A 24,282-nucleotide genomic window follows, 5' to 3' on the forward strand; every position below is an offset into this window, starting at 1 on the left:
CATTCTGCATGTGGCCTCAGTGCTCATCTCTGTTCAAATGGCCCGTGAGCCTGTAGTGGGTGAGGGCCCATTACCCCGGGACACAGGGCAAGTGCAACTTCCCTGTTACCACAGTTTACCTTCCCCAGGTTTCCCCAGGCATCTATTTACTGACCAGCCCAAAAGGGAGGATGAACAGTTGAATGTGCTGCTCCCTGACTGCCCAGGCTGGGATTTGAACCCAGGCCTGTGGATTTTGTAGCTAGGCATGCTAACCATTACGTCTATCATGTCATGTCTAATCTCAATTTGGATTAACTCTTCCATGATATAAAAAGGAATTAGTTTCCTTCACTGGCAGTAAGGATACCTAAAGAGTTAACTTGGAGTAAACAAACTGACTAGATTCTGGGAACATAATCCTGGAGGCAGATTTTATGGCATGAAGCTCATTATTAGTATTACTAAAACTTCAGCCAATTAGTGTGAAACTTGAAAGATGGAGGAGGCAGGAGAGCTCAAATGTCACCTCACCAAGTCTGCCCGGAGCAACAGTGATGCTGGGCGAGTGAGAGCCAGAAAGTTGGTGGATGCCCTGCACACACACACATGAGGAGGACTACATATCAGTGAGATTCAGGTTACATCACTACCTGCATGATATACGTGTGTGTGTGTGTGTGTGTTAGTGTGTGTGTGTGTGTGTGTGTGTGTGTGTGTGTGTGTGTGTGTGTGTGTGTGTGTGTAATTCACCACGGCCTGATCACGAGCTGGACTTGTCATCATCAGCAAGTACCTTCCTGATTAGAGCAAGGCTCATTATGGTTGATCTCTGGGTACTACCGGGACCTCACACACCACACACCCATCCCCCTTGCTCAAGGGGGAACAGTAACCACTCCTTGTTAGCGGAAAAATCCCAGTCTGAATGGGGCTCGAACCTCCACCTGCAAAGCCTGGCAGCACAGGGCTTTTAACCACTGAGCTACCGGAGTGGTGTGTGTGTGTATTCACCTAGTTGATATATGTTCTGGAAAGGAGCTGTGTTCGTACTGTCCAGTCTCTGCAGCTACTATTACCTAACAACCTGGAATTCATTAATCATCTTTGCATGGACCACATCCATTTCCTGGGCATTCCAGGCCTCCACAATTCTTTGTGATAAGCTGTTCTTGCTATTACTTCTACAGGCATACTTTTTCATCTTCTTTCCATGGCCTCTGGAGTCTCTTGTATCCCATGTTATTAGATCTTCTTTGTCCACTACTTCCATTCCATTCAGCACCCTATACACAGCAATCAGATCTCCTCGCTCCCCCATCTGTTCAGGTGTAATTCACCACGGCCTGATCACGTGTTGGACTCATAATTGCCAGCAGGTACCCTCCCGACATGAGCAAGTGCTCATTATCGTCAATCTATGGGTACTGCCAGGACCTCACACACCACACACCCCATCCCCCTTGCTCAAGGGGGGACAGTAACCACTCCTAGTCAACGGAAATAATCCAGCCTGAGCGGGCTCGAACCGCCGCCCTGTCAGGCCATGAAGCCTGGCAGTGCAGCGCTCTAATCAGTTACGCCACAGAGTGTGTGTGTGCATGTTTGTGTGTGTGTGTTTGTGTGTTTAGTAATGTTATATTGTACCCTACATGAACTTGAAACTAACAGATGGTGGGTTAGGGAAGCATGAGATGCTCTCTATAGTCATTCAGTGACATACAAAGCTGTACATGAAATATGTCTATAACCCTTAAAAACAGGATTTCCTTTATAGCTATTAACTTCTCAGGCATGCCTGATCAATATAAGTCACAAATGACTGAAGGAATACAGTATGGTTATTTATGTATTACTAATGACAAATACATTTCAATAAATCTTCAATGAAACACAAAACTTCTGATAAAATGTTGCCTCAAAAAGCAACTGCTGCTGAAAATAAAACTGGGAACAAGCTTTTCAAATGAGCAGCAATGTAAATGCAATGAATAAAACTGAACAAATGAATAAGGGAACAGGTCAATGAATTGATGCATCTCAGGCTGATCCTGCATAAGCATGAGATCATGAAAAGGAAAGTGTGACAGCAAACTGTGTAAGGAGGCAAGGTGCTGGGACCCATCAGGTGTGCACTGGCAGGAACAACATGAACAACACTGACATGTATAAGTGAACATGAACACAGTGACCGAGTGTTTGAGAATACAAGACATAAAGATGACTCACAACAGACTGGAACTGAGAGTCTTAAAATGCATTCAAAGGGTTATAAATGTTAACCAGTGAGATAACAAATGGTGGAGTAACAGATGCGCTCAAATTAATGTAGCATAACATACAACACTCCCCAGGCCATTCAGACACCGTCACCTGAGACCAAGACATCCTGGCTACAGCTGCGGCACCACTGACAAAACTGTAGCATGTCTTACAAGCCTTCTAAGGGTCCAAGATCTGACGCAGAGTATATAAAAGTTGAAAAGGTAGTCACTCATTCTATTGTGTATGCCTATCATTTGTGACCCTCCCTGAAAATTGATTACAGCACATCAACAGAGTAAGGTAAGTTGTTCTGAGTCAAGGTTCAACAAAGTAGGAGCTGTGGCCCAGGGCTGGGGTGCGACAGACTACTATTTGGGTCACCACTTCTCCAGAAATGGATGACCAAATACCAGATGGCAGGAGGCACATGGCAATTGGCACTGTCAGGAGGCTTACAAATGAGTTGGGAGAATATTCCATAAAACAAAACAGGGTTGCAGTGAGGACAATTCACCAACACTGCTCTGGATGACAGAAGTGAACTTACTGGGTTGGCTGTTAAGTTTCATCTTGGTAATGATACAGGGAGCACAGAAGCTGTATTCCCATTCAAGCTGCTGGACTCACACAAGATATGATAAGTTCACACATATGCAAAACACTCAGCTATGCATTTTTTTATATTATCTATTTTTTGGCAAAACAGAATATTGCCAAAACAGTCTGCAACTCTGCATTTCTGCTTTTACTCTTCAAGTTATATTATTCACTTGACATCAGTCCTTGTCTTCCACCCTGCCTCAGCCAACCAGCCGGGCCTGTTGCATCTGAACAGGTGGAGCTTTGACCATCAGTGACACAGGTACTGGAAGAAGTTCAAGCTCCGGGTGCTCCTCATTAGTGGTTCAACCTAAGTTTCTTTATGTATAGACTGTTTATACATGAATGCTGCAAACATTATTATGCATCTATAGAGGGCATCACTAGATATGCTTGCTGTGCCCTAGTTTTAGACTACTATTGGGCTACATTCCTAACTTAAGCAGACTACCAATGCACAGCTTTTAGTTTTAGTTTTCCTCTGATGATCATCATCTTTGAAACTTCTCTATTCAAGTGTAAAGATTCCTAAAAATTTTGGAGAAAAGTTACAAGATAGCAAATCAGTATTTGCTACTGTTTTGTCTGTTGACCACAATGCTGCCCTTTGTATTAGTTCCTCTGATTTCATCAGAAAAATCTATTGTCAACATGTTAAAAATAATGTACTGAAAAACAGCATGATTATTTTCTACATTTTTAGGTATAGCTGATTCTTGAAGCTCTGGATTATTTGAGGAAAAACCAAACCTGTCTTCACTGCACACCCAGACAAAGTACACGTCTCCCAGCATGCTCATGAACAGTGACTGTACACCACCCTGGACCGTGAGTCACAGGTTTGTGCCAGCAGCCCTTCACCTACACACGGACAAGTCCCTAAGCAGTGCAATGGTCGGGAATATCCAAGATCCAGAATAGTGTGTCTGGAATAGTGAGGGTCTACTAAACTTAGCAAAGTTGGCCTGCTCAGACACCACGGACCCAGAAAGTCAATGAGAAAGCAGAAGACAGGCAAGCACACACACACACACACACACACACACACACACACACACACACACAAAGATTTTTGTAATAAATGCATTCTATCAAGTGTGATATGTAGTGACATCACGTTCTGATTCATCTCATGCTTCCCAGCTTAATATTTATGGTTCTGGTATTGAAGTGTGTAGTCAGCAGTTACATGTACATTATGCTCAACTCTTTAAAATACCATGATGCTACATTACACAAAGACTGCCAACTAAAACTAGACAAGTTGTTTACTGTACAACAGCAATGAAGCATCACGTTATAAAATTCTATTCTGCTTCCTAAATAATTATAAAACTTCAGTATTTGTACCAGACAACTTCAGGCAATAGATAAAACCTGCACCAGTTCCTGGTGGACTGGATGACACTCAGCTCAGGCCTGCAACAACTCCCTTATGCTAGTTGTGAACGGACGCAATATGTTACGCATGGCACTGAAGGATCTGGTAATGCTCCAGAGTGGAGAGGAAGGTTGTAAGGGAACATGCGTGGCTTCAGTTTTCTTCCTTAATGGCCACAAATTACTATATTTTATATTAGTACATGTCACTCAACTGCAGATTTCTGATACAATATGCATGGAGATTTTTTTCCTTGAAAGGGTTGTCTCATGACTCCTCAAATTACCATTTTCCTTCATCTTTAATGTGTCATGCCCTGAAGAGGCGTGGCACAGCCTGCCTGACGCACCACCAAACAGGATTATCCCAGACATCAAGCATGTGATGGCAATGGAGGATTTGTTCATTCAGTAAACAATAATACATTGTTGTTTTCATTCTCTGCATATATATATATATATATATATATATATATATATATATATATATATATATATATATATATATATATATATATATATATATATATATATATATATATATATATATATATATATATATATATATAAAAGAAAAAATTAGTGGTGATGAGAAAGGTGATGGTTACCAAAGTGCCTGCCATCAGTGGCAACACTTCCTGCATGGACAGAATGGGGCATCAAACAGGCCTCACATGTGGCCACTCAGACAGGAGCTCTGGACCTCAGCCTCCAGCAAACAGTGCTACAGACAATTACTCCTCGTCCCTATGTCACGGATAATGATGGACACACTGGTGATACAATTATTGAAAAAAATAATAACCACTATGACCATTTCTCACACAGGATTGGTGAGAGGTTCAAGTCCAGAAATCAGAAAGCAGTCAGGGGTTTAAGATGACCCAGTGAAACACTCCACACCACCACCACCACCACCCTGGCAATGGTGGCGATGACCTCACACTTGACACTGATATAAATGCCTCACAACCCACCGAAGGTTTGAGATGACATTGTTTTGCTTTGTTTTAGTTAGCTGCAAAAGGTGCAGCCCTGACTCAAACATTCTGCCATGTATTGTTTGTCACTTCCCTTGCTTTAATAAAACACTCCCATATCCCATAACATGATGTACTTAGTTATATATAAAGAAGGTACACGTCACATTCATGTATTCTGACTAGTAAGCACCTTCATGGAATTTTCTTATGCTCTGTCTATAGCGCCAATAACATATTTGCTTGCTAACTAACGGTGTGGACTATTTCACTGGGGGATCAATGACCTTGACTGCTCTTGTTCCGTCAATCCGTGGAACCTCCCTCGCTATGGACAATAAGGTGATGGTGACAATGCTGGTGACACATACATCAAGGTTTACATACAAGGTGCATATTACACTGGGCATAAGAGAAAGCACACTCTATCTGTGGTGCTTTATTTACTGGTGGTGGGCACATACCGTTAGTCTAGTCTTTTCGCTGCTCTGGTCTCCCCGCAACTGATTGGCTTATTGGGCTGCATCTCCATGGCACTGCAACTACAGCAGTCATTTGGCTCAAGCATTATATAGAGCAGACTGTCCAGCACCTACAGTTCACTGCCCTTGGCCTACTGACTGGCTTTACCCTAACAGATAAGAGCACCTAGTCAGGATATCATGGCTAAGAACAATGGGTCTGGGATGCACTGAGATGTCTGAGCTTTACCTGCTGCAGAGCTGTAGTGTGTAGGTTTGGCAACCCTTGTACAGCTGTTGGTCCCCTCAGGCATGTGATCTTAGCTCTGAGTGTTCAGTAAGCCACTCTTTCTTCCTGTACAGTGTTTTGATATCATAATGGGTTGTGTCTTTTCACGCTAGGAAGATTACGTTTGAGAAAATTTCCGTATTTCTTGTTCTCCCATTGCTATCTGAGGTACTGTTGTTTCCATTATAGTGGGAAAAGCATGATGCTATTATGCAGTAAAAATAACAGCATCCTGGAAGCAATAGTGTATCTGTCATGAAGCTAATACCGATTGCCTCATGTACTATAAGTCATCCCATTTCAAATTTTACCTAAGAAAGTAGTTTCTACAGATGGGAATCAATGGCATTTATGCTTCTAAAGCCTTACATAATCTGTAGACTAACTGTGCTTCATGTATGTAAATATGGTATTTACAAATCATTTCATCTAGGACTCTAGGTGATACTAGAGCTCCCCTTTTCTACAGTGGTGGTAAATATGGTTTGTGCAAAAATAGATGCCTCATGTAATAAATCTTAAACCCAGATTATCTACCTTCTTCACTCTCATTGATAGGAAGGAGCTCCTTGGGAACTCTCTTCCTCACAACTTTCTGCTAAATCTTGATGATGGGGAAGCACGGGTGGGTCGTGAAGTCAAACTGAGGGCGTGAGGGGTCGTCAGCCTTGTGGCCGCCTTCCAGGAGCTTCATGACCACAAAGTTGGTTTTCACAACCTTCAGCAGCTGTTGCACCTTGAAACACACACAAGCTTTAGTAACTCAGCAGATGGAAGGTCTGAAAATGCATCACCTGATAAAGGCAATGAAGGCGCTTATAATCTAACTTCGGAAGGAGGCAGCGCAGCAGAGGTAACTGTGCAACCTGCATGGATGTTACCAATATCCTGAATACCATGTCCTGGCAGGCTCTGTGCCGTGAACAGTCCCAACACACCCTTCTGCCAGGCAGGGCCCAGTAGGCGCCTTTTTCGTATGTGCTTGTCTCCTCACAGTTTATAACTGACAAGTCTACATGTTGTTATGCTGAAATCAGTCATTCTTTCCCAAAATGACAATGCAATTTTTTACCAACAACTTCAGTGAATTTGCCACCATGGGAATTGGCAGGGAGTGACCCAGCACACAGCTTGCCCCTCTGCCTGCCACCGCCTTCCTGCTTCACCATTTTTAATCCCACACTTTGAGTCAGGCCTAGGTGCAGCTTAGTCACTTTGGCTAGCCAAATCTGCCAAAGAAAACTGTACTTGTGTACACTTACTCAGGGCTTGATAATGCTACAGTAAACATGACTGGGCATGCTGTGCTGCCAACCCATCTCTGACTTCAGGCTCTGGCCTCATGTACAGCCAGTCCTAGCCATTACAGGTTAAGGATTGCTTCCTTAAAGAGTGTGTGTTCAGCATCCTGGAATGCTATGGTTAGCAACAAAAGCAGGTGAATACTTGCAAAGCTTGGATGAGCCGCATCACTTCAGTTACTCTAGTTATTCTTGAAGGTACTTTACATACTGATGATGTAACTAATTTTAGAATGATAGTGATACAGCGAGTGATTTTGCCTTGACAGACAATCATGTTCAGCAGAACACAAAACAGACTTCCTGGAGTGGAGGAAGTATTTGTCTCACCATGAAGCTACAGGAAAAAAATTGTTAAAGGAAAGGTCAGTTGTCAATTAAGTTCCTAAGGACTGGTGAGGCAATCACCTTGAAGCAGCTCTGAGGAGCAAGCATCAAAGTAACTAGAAAGAAGATGTAAATAGAAAGATTACAAAAACTTACCTCACTGCCTGGGGCGTGTATGGTCTCCAGGAGGGAGCGAGCTTTGAAAAAGTGATTTCTTGCATCGTGGAAGAGTGTGGCAGGAGAGACAGGCTGTGGGAGAGAAAAGGTAGTGGAGTCTCAGCTCAAGGTGAACTTTCATGACAAATTATTCACCCTCATCATGTTAGGACTGGCAGGACACACTCACTGTCCGCCTCTCACATCACAGAGGGCCGGTTGTTACTCATGATATTATTGCAATTACCAAGAGCACTCCAGCACATTCCAATCATCTATTTCCAATCTTGCCTGCAATGATCACTGTACAATTTGGTGTAGGATTTTTCCACAACTCTACATTCTTTTTCATCTCCCTCTTCTTTTTGTTTAACCCGGTAGCAGCTTCGGGCCAACTTTGTAGCTTTACCGTGTAGCAGCAACGGGCCAAATTTGTGCCATGATATAAACCCCCAAAAATAGATGATACATAATATGATCACAAAATTAATGCTTTGATATATATTATGAAATGGTTTGTGTGGGGGGTGATTTTTCTCTTTTTTCTCGCTTGGAGGGACGATTAAGAAACATGATCCTCGCTGCTACCGGGTTAATGCCCTTATTTTCCCATACTTTTAAACATATCAAGCTCCCTTCACGACTGTTTGGAAAGGCCACCGAGGAGATTAAATGGATTTTCATGGGTGATTTTCCCAACCATGGTGCAGAAGTCATGTAGAGCTATAACTAGGATCACAAAACAGTCCATGAAAAGCCCTGCAAGCAACTTCTACGAGAGGCTTTTCAAACGGGAGAAGTGAGTTGGCGATAAATTTAAACCCTTGACTGTGGATTTCCTACCAGAAGACATCACCAAGCTACAGAAACGGAACAAAAAGTGGCTGCTACAATTCAATGAAGAAAAATGTAAAATCATGGACCTTGGGAGGAGATATCCAGCATACCAACACCACATGGGAAACACTCCACTATCCACCACAGAGGCAGAGAAAGGCCTGGGAGTGTATGTTACCAGGCTACCAGTGAAAGCCAAATCCGTGCCAATCGCAGCAGACGGGTTAAAAATACAAGCTTATGAGTCTCTCCCACTACACCTGTAACAGAATATTATAAGCCAAAACATCCCTGGGTGCATCTTCACTATAAGAACCTGTTGACGAGGACTTACCTGAGCGAAGTTTGAGAGGTCCGTCATGGATAGGAACTGGTCATAGTGCACCGGAGGAGGCGTCATTACTACACTGAAGGGCAGGAACCGGTGCTCGTATCTGACCTGCTCGCTGTCAAACTCCTGCAGCGGCAACTTGACCTTCCCTGCTTCCCTCAGTCCGATCATGGCCTGCGAGGGAGTAATAGTCTTTAACCCCTTGAATGGAACAAAATGTGGCTGCTACAATTCAATGAAGAAAAGTTTAGTCTTGCACTTTGGGAGGGGATATCCAGCATACCAATACCACATGGGAAACACTCCACTATCCACCACAGAGGCAGAGAAAGACCTGGGAGTATATGTTACCAGGCTACCAGTGAAGGCAAAATCCGTGCCAATCGCAGCAGACGGGTTAAGAATAAAGTCCAAAGTTTTCTCAATGGTACTCTCAGACGGGTTAATGGACAACTTCTTTTCCTTCTTCTTTTTGTTTAACATCAATATTTTCCCTCATGGGGTTGGACTGGCTATGATCACAACACTATCACTGAGGCTGTGTGAAGATAACTGTCAGTCTCTTACACCCTCCATCATTCAAACTAATCCTACAGCACATTCACAGCCAGTTAGCCAGATCCCAGCACAGGCTATGCCCACAACACTGTCCCTGAGGCCGTGTGAAGATAACTATACTCAGACTCATCTATTAAGTCCATGGAGAGACCCAGATCCCATCCAAATAGACTTTATATTCGTGTCGGACTGTGCTCAGTATTCTCTAACACTTCCGCCTCTCACATCAACTATTTCCAAAGGGCGAAATGGAGATCAATCAGATTCTAATGATCTTTTTTTTTAGGTTCACAGTACAGAAGAAGGGTCACTCTACCACCAGGGTCATAAAACTACCTGTGGAAATGACCCAAACTCTTATGAAAGCCTTGTTGAATATGTGAGCTTGGGTGCTGAAAAATACCGCCTATTAATCTTCTTCTAAACTTCTTAATCCTCTTCCTCCTCCTCATAAACCTTTTAATCCTCTTCTAAAACTTGTAATTCTCTTCCATTTCATCTTAATCCTCTTCTAAACCTCTTAAACCTCTTCTAAAACTCGTAATCCTCCTCCATTTCATCTTAATCCTCTTCTAAAACTCCTAATCCTCTTACACCCTGCATCATTCACACCAGTCCTGCAGCAGAGACTCACCTTGTAGTACCCTCCACACAGATGCTGGAGCGCCTGGTTGTAGGTTATTTCTTTCCCGTACGGTCGATGCTTCTTCCTATTTCTGTTTTTGTTCTTCGACGATCGGCCACTCTTCCCACTGCGGTTTGTTTCGTCCTGCTCCAGCAACATCGCGTCGGCTCTGGACAGTGCACTCACCAGCCACACATAGACAAACTCATAGAGGTACCTGAAATCATGGTAGAGAATGAACCGAAAGTCCTTTAACCTCTTGACTGCGGATTTCCTACAAGAAATCACCAAGCTACAGGAGTCGTACACAGAGTGGCTGGTGCAATTCAGTGAAGAAATATGTAAAGTCATGCACCTTGGGAGGGGATATCCAGCATACTAATATCACATGGGAAACACTCCACTATCCACCACAGAGGCAAAGAAAAACCTGGGAGTATAATTATGTTACCAGGCTACCAGTGAAAGACAAATCCATGCCAATTGCAGCGGACGGGTTAAGAATAAAGTCCAAAGTTTTCTCAATGGTACTCGCAGTTTACTTTTGATCCAGCTCAACCTGTACTGCTTCAAGGCACACACTCACCAGTAGACATAATGATATTCGTGCACGGCGTAAAGCTCCAACGTGAAGCCCGTCAGCAGGTACTTGATCATGAGCCTCAGGGTGTGGTAGAGGACCCAGGTGCCCAGGTATGCCAAATGGGGTCTTGGCTGGTCACTCTTCAGCAGTACGTTGTGTAGGTAGGCATCCACTTTGTCTGCCTGGAAAAGTAACGGAAAAAATAAACATGAAATCATTTTTTTTCATATACTTAATCTGTCTGAGAAAGGAAAAGAAAGAAAAATTGAAACATGACACGACTTTTTCCATCCACTTAATCTGCCTAAAAAAAATGAAGCATGAAACCACTTATTTTTCATCCACTTAATCTGCCTGCAATTGTAAAAGAAAGAAAAAAAGAAAAAAGGAACCACTTATTTTTCATCCACTTAATCTTCCTACAATTATAAAAAAAACAAGGAACTATTTATTTTTCATCCACTTAATCTGCCTGAAAAATTAAAAAGAAAAAATTAATAAACATGAAACCCTTTTTTTTCAAGTAGATTGGGTCCTTTAACATGAAAACAATTATTAATATTATTTTTCTACATCATCTCCAGTAAACCAATGACAACTTGTGAACTCCTGCTCTGCAACACTCAGACTCACCTCATCCTGCAGCATGGCAAACTCTTCTAAAAGGTGAGCCACTTTGTCTCTCTGCCGCGCTCTGTTGTGTCCGCACGTTTGGATCAGCTGCTCAAAGGGACGAACGCACCGGTTGAAGAAGGAGTCCACATAGTCTCTGGCCTGGAAATAGAATCAGTCAGTCAGTGCATATGCCGGGGGGTGCGTCGCTTTGCCCAGCCTATGACGCCAAAATTGAAATGGAAGACTACGCTAACTTCAAATTGTTCACGTGTCACATTCGTAATTATTATCCTCTTCGGTGATCCCAGTCATCATGGAAGTAGGGTAGGGAGCTAAATGTTAAGTTGTGTGATGCTGAGGAACAAAATCACAGCTTCCCCCTCCTGTATTACATGAGCTACATTACATTCCTAGTGAGTGCTTGCCATTTCTTTTATTTTTATTTTTACAGCAAGGAAATCAGCTCAAGGGTCAAAAACAAAAACTGGAACAAAAAGGCCCACAAGATGCCGCTCCAACACACTATGAAATATGAAGATAAGTATAATAAGCCCAATGCCTTATAGATGTAGGGTCAGGAAGCTCACATATCAAGACCTCATGAAGAAGCGATTATTTTTCCTTAACCAAAACAATGAACACAACACAACATAAAAACATTCCACAATCTCCTACCTGGGTGTTGGTTAATACAGGTGCTTTGGGCAGGAGAGCTGGAGGGCAAATAAAGCCTCGGGCAGCCTCCCTCAGGGCCTCCGCCATGGCCTGGCCGCCCCACAGCTTGTCCCCGCCCAGGTACAAGACTTGCGCCAGGGACCGAGACAGCACACACGGGCGGCTCTCAGAGAAGTGCTCAATAAACTCCTGTAATAATGTAGAATAACGTAGAATGGAATTAAATCAGCACAGTACTAATCATCATAAACTCCTGTAGCAATGTTTCATAATGTAGAAAGACATCAAATCAGTACAGAACATATTTTATCAGCATTAATGTTTACTCAAAAAACATTTAATATGCAGTTATCACTTGCAATTCATAGATTTACAAATTTAAGGGGTATCACGAGAGCATAATTAATAGACAACACGGGGCTTTGAGGAATGCCCTATGAATGCCATTTTTGTATACTTGGAAGTAAGTTTATGGCTCTAGATACACTGAAGAAGCAATGACTAAGAAGTTTGCAAATCTGAAGGAGTCCCCAACAGTGGAAACAGCGCTCAGAAGGGAAAGACTCCGATGGTTTGGACATGTAAAGAGAGCAGGGGAGGATACAGTGCTGGGAGTTTTGGAGAGATTGGCGGTAGGAGGAAGGAGACCAGTGGGTAGACCTAGGAAACTGTGGAGGTGTATACAGGAAGACTTGGCATTGATGGGATTGGATGAACATCAGGCAGAAGACAGAGTAGAGTGGAGAAGAGCCATAAAGTGTTCAACTGCTCAGGAAGAGTGAACACAGACGTTAAACAAAATGATGATGATGATGATGATGAAGGAGTCCCCAACAAATTTTGAGGGATAACTGCATAGTGGTCAGAGAAGTCCCAAGGAACAAGTGCCCACCAGAGCGGAGTGGAAGGTGGTGCAGTGCGTGATCTTGGTGATGTGGCGGAGGCGGGCAACCATTTCCTCCAGGTAGTTCATGGCCTCCTTGCGAGTCCTGAGGCGGGTGTAGCGAGGGAAGGTGGGTGGCAGAAGGCGCTGGTTGACTAGAGGCTCAAAACCCATGATCACTGGGTAGTCCACTGCAACATGGGATTTATTGATTTTTTTATTTATTATTATTATTTTTTTTTTTTACAGCAGAGTCAGTCCAAGGGCATAAAAAAGGTAACGAATGTGAAAAAAAAGCCTGCTACTCCACCCTCATGACTGTCACTTCACAAACTTATCTACTCAAGTCTATAACACCTGCTTCCTCATACAAACTTCCCTCGTCCAGTTTGAAAAAAATCGAAATAGTGCGGAATTCGAAGTCAAAACAGCAAAAAAGTGGAGTATTTTGAAATTTCGAGTGAAATGTTAAGTAATGAAAAGTTGAAAGACTGTGGTTTCCTGTAGATTATTTATGGTGTAAACATCAGTGTCTTATCATTTGTAGAGACTTATAGTTTATGTTATTATGTGGAAGTTTGAGAAAGTCACTCATTCCTTGATATCATTTTACGTATTAGCCATGAAGCAAATTTCCTTTTTATAACAGGAGACAGTGGGATTTAATAGACATGAATACACAAGAAAATATAACATGACCTGATAGTGAAGAGCATAACAAATGTCAGGCAAAACATATCTTTCAATTATTCATGTCTTCAATAAAAGGCCTGTCAGAAATGAGGTGTGTCTTGTATACTGTTGCCAGACTATCGTACTCAGAGCCTCGTATTTACCAGTTTCTGAGCCATCGCCATTGCCAAAAAAAGCACCAACAATTAACCATTTTAACGATAACTATATATGAATGCAGTTATTGGGGTCGGGGAGGCAGTTTTGGGTCGGAAATCACCAAACATCGGAGGCTGAATACGACAATCTGGCAACGTTGGCCCATGTGTCTTATATGGCATCAAATCCATTACTAACTGTGACAGAAACTACACCTAAAAGCCTTACCTTTATTCCCCTCCTCATCTTTGGCGTGTCTCGGCCTCAATCCTCGGCCAATCGTGTTTTGCATTATACAGACTAGTTCATTGCAGGAGGCCAGACACCTCTCCGCCTCGGGAATGGACACAGGCTCCCTCCTCATGATGGCGGCCAGGGCAGCATAAAAGAGGCGCATGAAACGTATCCTGGAGAACATCGCCACTGCGTCCTCGTGCTGGGGAAGGGATTAGCATGTGGTACTAGATAAAGGAAGCAGCTCTATAGCAAAAATTAATTGAGAAAAAAGTCCACTGGTCACTGATCCTATATAAGACAGCATAGATGAGGGGCCAAGAGAGAGGTGTCTTGATACATTCCTCTTGAAAATACCACAAAATAATGAAGTCTTTCCCTCAACTATAAGACGGACTTACAAATGATTATACTGAAACTCTCTTTACCGTTACCGTCACATTCCAAACATTAAATAAGACTCACTTGTTTCTGCATCTTGGGGTCCCACGGCTCTCCTTGCCTGTTTCGCGTAGCCTTGACAGCCCTCTGCAGCTCCTCCTCCACCTCCCGCATCATCCCTCCTGCCCGCACCTCCGACACCTCCGAACACACCCCATACCCATACAATGCTGGCTGGAAGTCCTCCTCCTCAAACACACCAGCGCTGAAGTAGACCGAGAATTAAGTTGAAGAAGAGAAATTTTGTTGACTTTGGAGGATTTTTTTTTAACCCCTTGACTGCGAATTTCCTACAAGAAGACATCAAGCAACAGGAATGGAACAAAAAGTAGCTGCTACAATTCAATAAAGAAAAATGTAAAGTCATGCACCTTGGGAGGGGAAATCCAGCATACCAATACCACATGGGAAACACTCCACTATCCATCACAGAGGCAGAGAAAGACCTGGGAGTATGTGTTACCAGGCTATAAGTGAAAGCCAAATCCGTGCCAATCGCAGCGGATGGGTTATGTAATGGAAGAAGCTCAAGGGCAAAAAAATAAAAAAAATAAAAACACATAACTGAGAAGAAAGCTTGCTGATTACTGCCCCTATAAAAAAAAAGTAAAGACGAGTAGCCATGAAACATTTTGAACAATCATCCTTGACATATACTGAGAATTAAGATGAAGATAGAGGAATTGCACGGACTGCAGAGTGTGAGATATTTAGAACACTCATCCTTAAATGTCTGTGGAGATGCATTCAATATAATAGCGCTATCTGTTAACAGTTTTATTAGTAGTTTATAGAGCAAAGAAAACTCCTCTGATGACTGTTGCAAATATAAAGAAGATAAATGAATTGTGTGGACTGCAAATTGTGAGATATTTAGAACATGAATCCTTGAAATGTCAGTGTAAGTGTTGTAAGTTGTTAGAAATGTAGAGAAAAAGAGGAGAGAGAGAAAAAAGTAATAAAGAGAAAAAGAGTTACAAAGGAGAGAAAAATAGACCTTGCAAGCCATCAAAAGCATCGCAGACAAAAATAACATGAGATAAGCGATTTTTGACGCTAACATCACTTCTAAAATATCAAATCAACACAAAACTTGAATAAACACAGGAACAACAGGAAACAAAAAGGCATGATTCTCCCCTTTTGCAAGAGCTCAGGTCATAGGCAGGAGGAAATACAGACAAAGGAAAGCTAACAACACAAGCACACTACATTCAACAAATACCCATACCTGTGAACCACGTTGTTTATGATAGCAATGAGTTTCAGCGTCTGTATTGAAAACGCTCTCAGTGCTCGGTCTTCAATGCTGAGAGGCTTGTGCAGGTACAGGCAGGTAAGGATGGTTTGAGCGGCTGAGTGACCCTCCAACCAGGTCACGAGGCAGGCCAGCATGGAGTCCATTATCCCAACGAGTTCCTCCATGGTGAGGTTGTTGAGTTTCAGTGCGCCAGCCTTAGGGAGAGATCAGAGGGCATTGTGAAAGGCCGCTTGTATTTTGATTCTGGAGTATGCAAAGACAGATGAGACTTTTTACAGAGAAACTAATATTGCCTCTCTCTCTGACTGCTAGACTTTTTAGATGTTGTATTAGTATATATTAACATTATGTGGGTAGTTAGCTTTTTTATTCAATTTTTGGGGATGTGGTTGTTAGAAGTGTTGGATTTTTACAGCGTTAAGTTGACATTATAAACCCAGTCGTAAAGTGATGTATAAAAAAATCAATAAAATCAGCTGACAACACCTTGAAAAATGAGACAAAAAAGACAAATCAGTGACAGTATTGATAATGATGATGAGTGCGATGTTTAACCTGGTAGCAGCGATGGGGCAAATTTGTGGCTTTACCGTGTAGCAGCGACAGGCCAAATTTGTGCCATGATATTAACCCCCGAAAATAGATGATACATAATCTGATCACAAATGCATTGATATATATTATAAAATGGTTTGTGTGAAGGGTGATTTTTTCTCATTTTTCTTGCTTGGAGGGACCATTAAGAAACATGATCCCCGCTGCTACTGGGTTAAAAAATCAGGCTTCAGTTTGTATTAAGTTAATAGTTTGTCCTCCCCAGCCATCCCTCCCATACAAACTTACTTTTACAGCTTGATCAAAGTTTAGGACCTTCTTCCCTCTATTGCACATCATCCCAGCATCCATCTTGGGGTCCATCATCTCGATCGCGGACATGGCCTCGAACAGCCCAAATATGTCATCGTGCAGAAGTTCTCCCAGCTGCAAGTCTGTGGATCAAGCAACACCTTTGCATGACCATATTCCCAAAGCTTAATAGAGGTTTCCATCACATTTCTCAGACTAGCACCTAACCATACCATAAATGTTTCTTTCACAATGTTAATAAATGGATATACAAGCAAAAAAAAAGGGATTGATATTTTATTTTACCAAAGACAAAGGTTAAATAATGAGATGCAGATCTTTACTGTACAAGGAGCCAGAACAGGACCTAAACAAAACTTGAATATGCAAAAAATTACCCACAACCTGCTTCTCCTACAAAGCAAACAAAGGAAGATGCCCCCCCCAAAAAGGTCAAATTAAGTTCCAGAGGCATCCTGATACACCCCTGCTGAAAAATAGTTTAAGTCAAAGGAAGGATGGAATACAGAAGCAGGAAGGTCCATGACATGGTGGAAAACACAATAAAAATCTTACCTTTTGTTGCATGGAAGAATTCTGAGGTGATGTTGACCCAGTTGTATGTCACTTCTGGTCTTGGCGGCATGGTGCTGCAAGAATACACACAGTGTTACACACAGCACTGACATCACTAAGAATAAAACTCTAATGGCTATTTTCACACTCGTTTGGATCTCTACACTCTTTCCTATGGTTGTCCGTGAGGTTTAAAAGTTAATACAAGACATATATGACAACAGAGGAGCAGTGTTCTAAGTAGGAAATGAGATATCGGCTCATTCATAGAACAAATTTTTACCAGAGAGGCTTCACCCCCCTTAGGGTCACCAAACGACAGGTGCATAAATATGTAATCTCCTAACTTTGCCCCTATACACCCTGTGTCCACATATTGGATATATTATGATTGTTATTAATTTGAACAACAAATGAGGCCTCAAAGCATTCAAATGAATTAAAATTTAAAAGCTATCAAAGGGAAGAAAAAACTGAAACATAGGAAGCATGGAAAGGCAGTGGCTGAGTGGTTAGTGTGCTGGACCAGCATTCATCATGCCATGGACAACGTCGATTCGAAACCCCCACGCTACCACCTGGGATTTTTCAGTCACCGCCGAGTGGCCTAAGACTACCCACATGCTGTCCTGAAGACCACCCATCAACCCGGACTCTAGAAGAAACCATCCAAGTGAATCAAAAATGAGTTCTGGGGGGGCAGCATGAGCCAAGCATAACCGGCACCACTATAAAAATTGCCTGCACCATAACGGGCTTGGGCCGACCACCAGCTAGGCCCCTGAAGAAAGCCTACCGGCGCTATAGGCCGAGATGTAAAAAAAAAAAAAAATAAATAAAAATAAATAAAAAAAATCCAAAGGAAACCCCAACCCTAAATTCTGTATGGGACACACAGCACAGTCCCTTGCACTCATTGTTTGCACCAGAGGCTCTTAAACTTTTTTTGGTAAAATTCTAGTGTGTACCCATACTCCCCCCTCACCCCCAAAACAAACTTGGGGACCTGTGGGAATGCAGGGTTTCTGGTGGGGGACACAAAATCCGTCGCAATCGCATATTCTTATAGTGGGGGAGGGGAGGAAAAATACCCTAGATCTAGGGACATTCCCTACATTTAGGGATTTTTCATACCACCACCACTAAAATAAGTGTTTGCGACAGATTTAGTGTTCCCCATATGGAAACCACGCATTCCCACTGGACCCCAAGCTTGCTTTGGGAGAGAAGCGTAGTGAACCCACCAAACGATGCTCACCTCACCGGTCTGGCGTGGGGCCGGCGGCCAGCTGCGTCCACATAAACCGCCACCACACTCACGCCCTCTCGCTATCACTGGTTCAGGTAGCTTGTCACCTCATCGCAAGGTTTCTGTCCTGCTAGTAGAGTCTGTGGCACCAAACACGGTGTATCTTCATTGTTTGTCACTGACACAAGCAAAGCCATTGGCTACCCGTGATCCATCCAGCACCGTGCCCTAGAGACTGCTGTGGGTTCTGCCTCAAGTGCAGGCTCCCGAGCCTCCTGCCTGACCTGTTCGAACACATGAATCCTGACTAACCACATTTCGAATCTGCTTCACCAGTATAAGTGAAGGTAATTGAAGACATTGACTCCGCACCTCCAAAATACGATAATACGCCTCCAAATTACAGTTAAGGAACGAAATACATGTCCCTCAACCATTATATGAAAGCGCAAGCACTTAAAAGTAAAGAAGAAGGGGGAAATTGGTTCTTTTGGGTAGGGGAACATATTTAAGCTACTCTAACCAAACTTTACATAACCTATCCTCTAACAAGGGGGCTTTGCCCCCGTTGACCCCCCCCCACATGTATGATGCACCAGAAATCAGTTCTATTGGGTGGGGGAGCATATTTAAACTACTCTAAAGGAACTTTACATAACCTAACCTCTAACGGGGGGGCTTTGCCCCCTCAACCCCCCTGCTAACCTGGGGGTCTGTGCCCCCCAACATGTATGATGCGCCAGTAAAACTAGAGAAGTACAACAGTATGTGAGACCTTGGAATGGTTATTATTCTTGTGGGGGCAATATTGGAGGCGCGTAGTGAATCTCCATATTTACTCAATAACATAAGTGTTAACTTTGAAAGAGGTGCCTACGTCCCCTTCTTCAACATAAGCCATTACGACGATAAAAGCAGTCACGTCCACATGTTACGCACACTACGTGACGAGGTAGAACACCGTGATCCTGAAGAATTTACTGACACTGACACTGACCCACCCCAAGAATTTACTGACACTGACACTGATCCACCAACCACCACCAACCAAACACTATAACACTCCACGTATGTACGCACCTACACGGAGCATTGCTATTGGTTGAATACAACTTAGACGTGTCCTCAGCAAAAAAGATCATTGGCTACTTGAGAATAACACAAACCAACTAACAAACATTAGAGAATAATTAAGAACCTGCTCATGACGTCATCAAATAGTTGGTATAGTCTGGCTCGGCTAAACGAGAGGTTGTGGGGGGATTCAGCGTAGCGGATCCCCTTGTACTGCATTGCCGTGTGTCTCCTAGCCCAAGATGTAGAAATGTTCTAATATAAGTAAAACCATGGCAAATATCATCAGAAAATATGCATACACATTTAATCTTAGTATCATAACGTATGAAAGAACAGTTAATTTATTATGGCTAAGATATTTACAAGCATATATAAAGAAATGTGACATACATATTTTACAGTGTTGCTAAAAATAAAAATGCTATACTTATTATCGAGTTTCCATTTTGTTTTGGGATGTGTAAGTAGTTTCACAATTACATTTAGATTTTAGCATGAAGGAAGGTACTTTAAAATAAGTAAGAAAAAATACATTCAAATCCTCGTGGCGGTAACGTCACGAGAGAGAGCGAGGGAGGCAACCAACGTGGGGTTATAAACGTGGCACCGCTGTACTCCTGCTTGTTCCTCACAGGGCAAAAACACAGCCGCACTTTAAGATGAGTCTTACTATAGTTATTTACCGCGGAGCTTTGTGAATTGCAATTTTGTTGTTGAGGCCCAAAACTACACACTAACGCTTTATGAATCCAGCCCCTGAATTTGAATGGAAAAATTTTGAACGCAAGTAACCTGTGTTCGAACCTGCTTCACGCATTCGTACGTGATACCAGTAAGTGAATACATAGTCGTATATGACGGTTGCAAGATTCTTATGACGGAAATTACTTACTGTTTAGATGTTTAATTAGTACCTTAATACTGAACGGGGGGGCTTCGCCGTCCACAACCCCCCCCCCCCCCCCTCTGGTATAGAGACTGAGTGAAATTGTGTGGTTTCCGTACATGGTAAAAAAAATCCCAGAATGTATGGAATTTACCTACATCTAGGTAAATGTAAGGAATTTCCCTACATCAATGGTATTTTCAACCCCCATAACTCAAAAACTATGTGTTTGCGACACATTTCATGTTTACTGCTGCATTCCCTGCAGTCTCAATAGCCCCCTATCCAATTTTGGTTGCGAAGGGTGAATATGGGCAAACAATAAAATAATACCTATTTTTTAATAATGGTGATTGTATTTTTTTCATAACTTTTCAATATTAATCCATGCTCTTGTTTAGATAATAACAAATACTCCAACAACAGAAATTCTAACCTTTCCTCCAGGTCTTACACCCCCCTTGGAGATTAATAATGCCCAAAGAGGGGAGCGTGCCCCCCAGTTGAAGAACCGCTAGTTTACACAATACTATAGATATGAGCCGCCCCACCTCACCCATAGCCCTCCTAACCTCAGATGTTTTTTTTTTTTTTTTTTTTTTTTTACAGCAAAGGAAACTGCTGAAGGGCAAAAAAAAAGGGAAACAATGAAAAAAAAAAAAATGCTACTCACTGCTCCTATAAAAAAAAAAAGTTCAGAGGAGTGGCACAAAGGTCAATTTCAGGAGGCCAATCAGGTGAGCAAACCCCCCAAAACATAAAATCTTACCTGAGAAACCCACAAAATACAGTCTGGCCACGATGCAGATGCATTTCCGACTAGACAAATGTAAACTATTTTAAGATTCACCAGAGCTCACAACCCCATCCATCACACTTACATTCTCCATAATTCAGACCTAGAATCAGTCCATACAAACAAGTATCTTGGTGTCCACCTCTCCACTAACCTAAAGTTCAACACACATAGACCACATCAGTGCCACAGCAACAGAACACTGGGGTTCCTGAGGAGGAATTTACATAACTGCACACCTGACATTAAACACATAGCTTATGACACACTTGTGAGACCAATACTGGAATACTGCTCCACAGTGTCGGATCCTTGCACACTCAGAAACACTGATAGGTTAGAACAAATCAACACCAAGGCGGCTAGGTTCATTACAAACAATTACACTCGAACGCCTGGCATCACAACACGGATCAAACAACAGCTAAACATGGAACCTCTTCACATACGCAGACAAGCACACAGACTTACACTTATGTACAGTCGTGGGACACAAGTGTTGACACAGTTTCCAAAATGTTTCGGACGCTGCTAGCGAAAGACGGCAACTATCCAGCAGAGCTACATTCAAGTTATATGTGACGTATGTGTGTGTGTGTGTATGTGTGTGCAAGGATCAAAGAGTGTGTGTGGGTGTGAGAGGTATTACTTAAGGATTTTTCTTACGAAACTGTGAGCATCAACTGCACGACGATTATGTTTCTTTAAAAAAATCTGTTATGAATGCTCTTGTTTCCACTAGTGCACGCTCTGTTATATGATTTTCTGCATTCCATAAGCTAAATACTTGCTTGGCTTTGGTCGTCAGTGTGCATTCTGGAGAGAGAGAGAGAGAGAGAGAGAGAGAGAGAGAGAGAGAGAGAGAGAGAGAGAGAGAATTAATTTCTCTTAAGAAAAAAAAGTTACTGAAAAATAATAGCCTACTTTTCTTAAATGCATAATAACTTAGTATTCGTAAATGTAAAGTAATAGCCTAGTTTCATAAATGCAAATGAATCGCTTAGTATTCTTAAATGCAAAATAATACCGTAGCTTTGTAATTCAATTCAGTTCATAATAGCCTACTAGTTTCTTAAATGCGCTGGTTGGCATGGTCGATGACATTGTTGCATAACATTGTCAAGCGAGAGTTAAATGGTGGTATCATTATATATTTTTAGACCATATCAGAATATTTGTGCACGTTATCAATGTTTTCTACGTATTTTCTTAGCGAGGACGTTGCAGGAATGAATGCAACATTTATTCAGATGCATAATAGCGATGTAAACAACTTTAGCTGTCAATGACTAAATTTGAACGAAATGTAAAGACATTTTTGTCCGCGAATTAAAAACTTGTTATCAGTGTGCACAACTGACAAATTCATATCTAATAAATTATGGAGAGTGTATACGTAGTGACATCTCTGAACATTAGCCTCCTTCCATGCGGTGTATATATTTTAAAGTCGGGGCTGGTGAACGAAACTCAGTGGACAGCGTGTCATCACTTGTGTCCCACGATTGTACAAGATCACAAACACTCACACTGACATTGATCCACATACATACTTACACAACAGAAACAGTCAATGTACTTGTAACACACACATCCATAAATACCAAACATATCACACTGACACTGACATATACAAACACTCATACTTTCCACGCACCATACGTGACTGGAACAGCCTCCCTCATCAGATTTTAGACTGCGGTAGAAAAGACTCATTCAGAAAACAAATACTCACTTGTCACCACAACACACCAACACTAACAATTACACCTGATTCACTTCTCCCCCCCGTCCCACGAACAGCCGACACAAATATGCGTGTTACGAACCTGATAGCTGCCCTGCGCATTATTGCTCCAGAATTTATTTAGTGTAATATTCGAGAAGCCAAAAGAATGGGCGGCCACGAACCAGACTGGGCGTGTTCCCCCTAGCGGCCCCGCCCCTGCCACACGCCTCAGAGCCCTCCCAGCATCTCACCAGCCTTGGACCTTGATAATAAACACTTAATTACAGCTACTGACTAAATATTACCTGATGTTGGGCGTAAATTCATTCTTGAGCGAGGGGTCCGCACTGCCCGCTGCCATCTTCAGTGTTGTTGTGGTCCGCGGCGAGAGACGGGACAAATACCTCTTCTCTTTCCTTATTGCCTTATTTTTCCCTCATTTCCCTTTCTATTGTCTGTTTTAATATATATTTTTATCCTTGTAGAGTTGTAATATAGCTAGGGTGCAAGTTGGTGCCCAAGGTATCTTTTAATTAATAGTGGAAGTTAGTACTGAATTTGAGACGGGATAGCAACCCTGTTTTTTCCTAATTTCCCTATGTATTGTATGTTTTAATATATGTGTTTATCATTATAGAGTTTTAATATAGCTAGGGTGCAAATGGGTGCCTGGGGGTATATTTTAATAGTGGAGGTTAGTACTGAATTTGAGACGGGACAGCGCCACTATTTTTTCCCAATTTCTTCCCTTATTTCCATATTTTTCCCTCATTTCCCTTTGTATTGTGTGTTTTAATATATATGTGTTTATCCTTGTAGAGTTGTAATATAGCTAGGGTGCATGGGGGTATCTTTTAATAGTGGAAGTTAGTACTGAATTTGAGACGGGACAGCCACCCTATTTTTTTTCTTTCATTCTCACTCTTTTTTCCTTTTTTTCTTATTCGTTTCTTAATCATATTCCTTTCCTCATTCTTATTCTCTTATCATTGTTTTTTTCTGATTTTGTTCCTTATTCCTATTCCCATTCTTTTTCCTGATTTTATTCCTTATTCCTGTTTCCATTCCTTATTCGTCTTTTTTTCTTTTCTTCTTATTTTTCCTTATTCTTTTCTCTTATTTTTAACTACACTAGCTTCAAATCAATCATTCTATATAGCACTTTATTGAGTTCCCTTTATTGAGTTTATGTTTCGAGGCAGTTTTGACCCTTTTTATAATTCTTGAGTTCATTTTACTAAGTTTGTTCCGAGGCTGTTTTGACCATCTATATATTTTTCCATCGAGACGCAACTTACACCAACATAAAGAGAAAAGCATGTAGATTTAGGATCCATGCTTGAAAAACTGATGTGATGAAGCATAGATGAGTATTAAAGAGTTGAAGGGAAATAAGTGCAAGGAACTGTTTATGCGCTACCTCATTTAACTTTGATTTTCGTATGTTTGTTTTTAGATTATTGTTACAACTGTATGGTAGTGTGATGTAGAATTTTCTCAGGAAGACGATG

At 42.0% G+C, this 24,282-nt stretch overlaps 1 protein-coding gene across 2 annotated transcripts; it reads right to left on the reverse strand.

The window, feature by feature from the left end:
• Positions 1 to 1,810: 1,810 nt before the first annotated feature.
• LOC127002794 (N-alpha-acetyltransferase 35, NatC auxiliary subunit-like) lies at positions 1,811 to 23,157 on the reverse strand. 2 transcript variants are annotated; one of them, XM_050868996.1, is made up of 15 exons: positions 23,077 to 23,140; positions 19,482 to 19,589; positions 17,035 to 17,108; positions 16,456 to 16,601; positions 15,583 to 15,806; positions 14,376 to 14,556; positions 13,905 to 14,112; positions 12,855 to 13,036; positions 11,963 to 12,151; positions 11,306 to 11,446; positions 10,676 to 10,854; positions 10,099 to 10,306; positions 8,910 to 9,080; positions 7,739 to 7,831; positions 1,811 to 6,690 (listed from the first exon to the last, which is right to left on the reverse strand). In XM_050868996.1, exons 1-15 carry the CDS (start codon positions 23,130 to 23,132, stop codon positions 6,553 to 6,555), a joined length of 2,298 nt encoding a protein of 765 aa, XP_050724953.1. In that variant the 5' UTR covers positions 23,133 to 23,140; the 3' UTR covers positions 1,811 to 6,552. The 2 variants fall into 2 exon arrangements, with proteins under 2 accessions (XP_050724953.1, XP_050724954.1); XM_050868997.1 differs by lacking the exon at positions 19,482 to 19,589 and having other exon boundaries at positions 23,077 to 23,157.
• Positions 23,158 to 24,282: the final 1,125 nt, after the last annotated feature.

The sequence above is a fragment of the Eriocheir sinensis genome, chromosome 24, assembly GCF_024679095.1.
Source record: "Eriocheir sinensis breed Jianghai 21 chromosome 24, ASM2467909v1, whole genome shotgun sequence".
NCBI classification, from domain to species: domain Eukaryota; kingdom Metazoa; phylum Arthropoda; class Malacostraca; order Decapoda; family Varunidae; genus Eriocheir; species Eriocheir sinensis.